This window comes from Poecilia reticulata, chromosome 8 (genome assembly GCF_904066995.2).
Source record: "Poecilia reticulata chromosome 8, P_reticulata-male-v2, whole genome shotgun sequence".
NCBI classification, from domain to species: domain Eukaryota; kingdom Metazoa; phylum Chordata; class Actinopteri; order Cyprinodontiformes; family Poeciliidae; genus Poecilia; species Poecilia reticulata.
Window position 1 is genome coordinate 15,502,350 of NC_088837.1, and position 5,876 is coordinate 15,508,225.

General features: G+C 36.1%; 1 protein-coding gene across 3 annotated transcripts in view; it reads right to left on the minus strand.

Annotated features, from left to right (window-relative positions):
* Window positions 1–2,376, minus strand: part of rnf213a (ring finger protein 213a) — a 36,620-nt gene extending 34,244 nt beyond the window's left edge. For 2 of the 3 annotated variants that reach the window (XM_081610053.1, XM_081610050.1), the window contains exons 1-2: window positions 2,110–2,376; window positions 683–798 (exon numbers count right to left, since the gene is read on the minus strand). In XM_081610053.1, coding sequence (XP_081466179.1) covers window positions 683–782 — 100 coding nt within the window. In that variant the 5' untranslated portion in view covers window positions 783–798; window positions 2,110–2,376. The other variant, XM_081610051.1, reaches the window with a different exon arrangement.
* Window positions 2,377–5,876: the final 3,500 nt, after the last annotated feature.

Consider the following 5,876-nt stretch of genomic DNA (forward strand, 5'->3'; position numbering starts at 1 on the left):
AAATTTCACAAAACAGACACTTGAAACCAACTTTGATTTCTAATATAGTTTTTTCATACTTGTGCTTATTACTGCAATGTCTTGTAATTTGTCAAAATATACAATTGATCTAAACTTCTTAGCAAGTTGATTAGGTTATTTTTTTTTATTCTTGGTACTAAAAATGAAATAAAACCCTACTTCAATAATCATTTATTCCAAACCCATAATATTCTGCATCAAATTATAACTAGATGTCATAGAACAGAGGTTGACCAGATTTTTTAATGCAAATGTGCTCTGGCAGGAGTTTTAGTGATGCTGTCGGTCAGTTTTGAAAGACAAAAAGGCCCATTGCATCACAGATCCTCCACCATGCTTAACAATGGGCATGAGGGGCTTTCTAACATGTTTTTTGTTTCACAACAAATCCACCACCAGCGGATTTTTCCAAAAAGCCTAATCTCAGTTACATTTGACCAAACCTTATAATTTCACTTAAAGTCACAAACACAATAAAATGAAAACACGAGATGACACTACTGCTATAAAAGACTAAGTAATTTTAAGGTTTTTTTTATAGCTTTTTAAAATACAGATTTGTTTAATTTTTAAACATATGAGCATAAAAACCTTTTTTTTCAAAATGATTAGTTATGTTAAATCATGAGAATAAACTGAATCTCTAAACTTGTCCACTTACCTTCTGTGTTTGATGTTGTGGCAGAAAGCTTGAGGCCACACTCACTGCAAAACTTGGATTTCTTATCCACAATAGCATAGCCACAACTTGGACACTTCATCGTCAGGCTTCTGTGACTGATACAAAGGAAGGAAATATCTTGTATTTGATTCCCCAATATAATGCAGTATCCTTTCACTTTCTGTTATATCAAGCACGGTATCATGATGGAGTGCTCAGATTTACACACAGAAAAGTAGTTCACCTCATGATCTCTCACCAACATTTACGCAACAAACTGACCTGCAAGTCCTTTGTTATGTATCACAATAAAAATGTTCTTTTCAAGGAGTGTCACTGGGAGCTGTTACACAGCAGCCATCTGTCCCGCCAACTACCATGTGTTGATACACTGACCTCCGCAAAAAATCGAGGGGAGAGGTGATTAGGTTAATTTTTTTAACCTAATCACCTAATATAAGATTTTTCTTATATTATTATAAGAAAAATCTTCAAATAATATAAAAATGATATTTAGGTTAAAAAAAAATACATCTAATTGGCTGAAGTTTAACAGACCTCACTTGGTACTCCTAGATAACACTTTCTGATGGGTTTCATTTTCCTTTCTCCACCCTGCAGATAGTTGCTTAGTCATGTGGGGCACAGCAACAGTATAATTAAAGAATCACAATAAATCTAGATTACACCTACTGGGCTCACATTTAATGCAGAGTTTTAAAAAAATAATACAATGCATTTATTTTAACTATTTTATTCTTTATTATTTCAAATCAAATCTGGGTCAACCTTATGAATAAATATTTTTGATAATGATTTATTTCACATTAATGTGAATCATTATTAAGATGGTAATTATTGTTTAGATTTGTCTCTGCTGAAAACCTCCAGTTCTGAACGAATGACGACAACTGTAGGCAACACAGTTAGATTTTTTTTTAGCTGTACCGTGCAGCATCACCTGATAAGAAACGATCTTTGGCTATATATGTCGGCCAATCACATATCAGCGAATAACTTCCTTGTTATTTTGACTACACAAAAACGTGAACGATAGCTTAGCTATTACTTTAACAGCTACCGTGATCATTGAAATAAGTCCCATCAGGCATTCTCACTAAAAGCCATAAGTCGCATCAGAAAAATACCACCACCGCTATGAGCAGCTAGTGAGCTACCTAGCCCAGTGGTAAACACTTGCTAACTTTAGCTTCTTCTCTCCTCTTTCAAACAGAAACTAACCCATGACAGCTGTAAATTTAGGTGTACGCCGAACCACAACACTGTTTTAGCCCAGTAATCCTCCACTTACTCAGCTGTGTCTTGTCACAACGAGCTCTTACAGTCTCTCCAGCTAATAGGATTAGGATACTGGCATGACCGCATGCCGGATGGCTTGTAGCAAAAACAAACATTTCAGCGCTCACCAGAACCGAGTGGGTCCTCAATCTTCTCTCTGCTGTCCAGTTCAGTAAAGTCTACGTACCATCTCTGCTGCATGCACTATGACTCACTGCTGGCTGCTCTGGGTTGAGACGTCTTCTCGCTCAGGCACGTTTCCGTCTCTTCTAAAGTTTCGTTTCATCCTAACTGGGCGTAAACCTTCAAAGTTTACTTTTACTATGAATCCTAAACGTGAGAGTTCCGATCCCAACTTAATGTGAGGATATAAATGAAAAAAAAAAAAAAGTAATTTTACCTCCATTTTTTATTTGAAGTACGTGGGAGCTTAAAATTATTTTTATATAACAAGATTTCAAGAGCTGTGCAATAAAACAGATCACTGATTATAAAACAGTGACCCCCTCTGGGCAAAAAATGTTCCCCAAACATCCTACTTTCATAACTGCTGTACCTCCATATTTATCCTTGTTGGCTAAAATACATGCAGTGCAATGTAAGAACAATGCACCAAAACTAAGATAATACATTTCTGGAATTTCAACTAATCAGTTAATGAGAGTTATTTATGTTAAGCCCTTTTTAAATGGACAAGAGCAACAGAAAGTGGAGGAAAAACAACTAAATATTAACGAAAAGACCAGGGGTCGAATTTTGTTAAAAAGCAACATAAAAATATTTTTAATCCCATGTGGTCTAAATTTCTTGTTTTAATGTGTGGATTTTTCACACCACTAGTCTAGTTTGTGGTGTGAAACTAGTGTTTGTACTGAAATGTGTACAAACACACCTTAGTTTTACAATTATGACCAGTGACTAGTGACACGAATAAAACTGGTTATAAATCTTCATCATTTGGGGACAACTTAACCATCTCCAATCATGGTTGTTGGTTCAAGTGGAGCTTAATCGTGAATCTCTGCAGATCGCTGCTTCCACTTGGCATAAAAAAAATATATTCTTTGCCCTAGTAGAAAAAGTAACAAGTCTAAAATTACATATTTGGTATAACCAGATATCCATTTTATAACTTCTGGGAAGAAGTTTCTTTGAAACATCTTTAGAAAGACTTCAACAATAATTCTCCTAGCTTCTAAATGGCATCCTAAAACTCTTCATTAGTGTTTAATTAGTCAAGAATATTCCACATTGCTTCATTATTGATGACATCTGGGCTTTGGAGATGCCAGTTCATCATTATTTTTATTAATCAGTCTTGCTTTTATAAATATAAGCAATGCTTTTGGCTTAGTCTATCAGGACTACTGTTAATTTTATTGAAATATAATGTAATTTTCTTGAAAAGAACAACAACCGAACCATGATTTAACCATCAACCCGTTTAACAGTTGATTTCAGACACTGTTGTAGAACTTTGTTTTTAATACATTGGACATATCCATATTACTTGTTATAAACTTTGAACAACATATACAAAATTAAGAAATTCCAAATAGCTTAAAAGTGATTCCTGCAAATGTTTCTGTGCCGTCAAAAGTTAATTATAGCTTGGCAATGTAAGGGAAGAGTCTTCATTGATAACTTTCACTTTCTCTTTTGAAAAACAACCCAAGACTTATAAGAGGAACTGTAGCACTAGAAGTGAAACAAAAGTGATCAAATTTGACTTTTAAAATACTGTTAAATGAAACACAAAACTTCCAAATAGAACATAACCTAAAGTCACGGAGGAATGTTTAGTTGCCTAGTAGCAGCACTGGATAAACTGGTTAGTTAAAGACGGCATGCCCTCAAGATGGAAAGAACTGATTTGTTTGTTTGTTTGGCACTTTGAAGCTACATCCAGGCTGTGCAGAAGCTAAAAACAGCATTAGATAATTTAATATCACAAAAAAGAGCACACTTAAGTAAAACAAGCAGATAAATCTCACTCTAAATGTTCTTTTAGATAAAGTCTGCATCACCCGATTTACAATTTAATAGACACTTAAAGCTTAAGCTTGAAATGCCTGCAGGATGACCTTCGATGTTGTTATGAGTCAGTTCTCCTTATAGCTGCCATGTGACACTCACTCGCCGTTTTGTTCAGGCTTTCCACAGTCAGGACACTGAGAATTGATCAAAAGGCCATGCTGTGCTCCTAGATGTTCAGCAGAGGGCAGAGTGGGACAGAATCTGAGTGTGTGTGGAACAAAGTGACATCTCGGCCAAAGGATTTCGCAGGCGACTTCTTCAGTCATCTATAAGAGTCACATGGGTTATCTGTCTGTAACACTACAGATTGGTGTTTCAGCAGAATCACTCCACTTTCACATTTTCAGGTTTTTGTTAAAACATAATGCCATGGCAACTTGGATCAGAGCTAAAGGTTCACTCGGGCTGTCAAGAGTTTAAGATTAGAAAAAGTGTCTTTCATCCTGAAGAATACAGCAGTTACATACGGTCCCTTCAATGCAAAGAGCAACGTGAGACGAAAGCATGGTGATATTCTAAACGCTTTACCAAAATTTGAACGAACCAAACGAAAAGTAAAAGAGATGCTTTTTGTGAGGAAATAGAAACTTACTATAGGGCTTTTCAGTTCTCGTCCTGTATTAAAAACTAGATTCATAATTAATGTTGGGACATTTTATGAGGATGCTTTCACAGTCTTAAAGAGACAGTAGCATCAAGAATAAGATTAAAAAGAGGGTTCCAATGCAAGCTAAGGCTGAAATCATTTCACATCTAGTCAATGGTTTTGTGTTTAAAATGTGGATGTCTTCCTGCTGTTCTTTGTTCTGCCTCTTATGATTAAATCGAGTGTCTGCATTTAAAGTTTGTGGGTGTAACATGACGGCATGTGAAAATTTCCAGAGGTGTGATTTATGTGGCTGCAACTTAAATGCAAGTTGGGAAATAACTTTCAAAGACAAACACATGTTGTGTAAGCCAGGTACTTCATTATTTTAGAGAAATCAGACAAGAGTTGCCTAGTATTGCATTTTTCATTTCTCTTTCATGCGTATTAAAGAGCAGATCAAAGCCATCAAAGCTTTCTCTGTACATCTATAACTCAAAATGACGTTGCTTGATGTCTGCGATGTGCGGGGGTTTAGCGGCGACGTTCTGAAAAAGAGAAAAGACATGTTTCCACCAAGGCTGCCTTAAGCACTCGGTTATTAATGTTTAAACTATGCTTGTTGAACTTTACCTGCAAACTTTGCTGTATATCACACATCTATCACTCACACGGGAGTCCGTCTGCTCTAGCCTGTAGGTGACGCAGTCGATGAGCGACTCTGCATCAATGGCTCTATGAAAAAACTGTTTGCAGCTAAATAAAATATCTCATGTCTATCTTTCTCTTGGAGTTAACAGATGCCTCGATGACCTGAGCGTCACACGAGACTTTCTTTGTGCATTTGAGGTTTTGCTGTACAAGCTGATGTAGACGAGTTCTGGCTACACAGTAATCACAAACAAGACTTGGTATAGGGAATAATTATCTTTATGTGTACGTTTGATCTCTGAGTCACTGTCACATCTTTTTGAGCAACAAATCTAGTACATGAAAGAATCTGGATATATCTTTTGCTGATTTCCATAACCTTAGTCTTGCTCATGGTTTTTTAGATGCAAACAATCTTCATAGTTCATTTTGTTAGAGAGCTATACAAACAGCCTTTTTTTTTTTTTTTCAAAGAATGTCATTGACAGAGTATGTTGCGTACCCTATGAGGGCAACAACATCCCCAGACAGTGAGAACTGTTGAGACAGACGTAGTTATGACGACAGCATTTCTAAATTCCCTGAAGAGCAAATGCATGAAAAGAGGCAAATTGAGGCAAA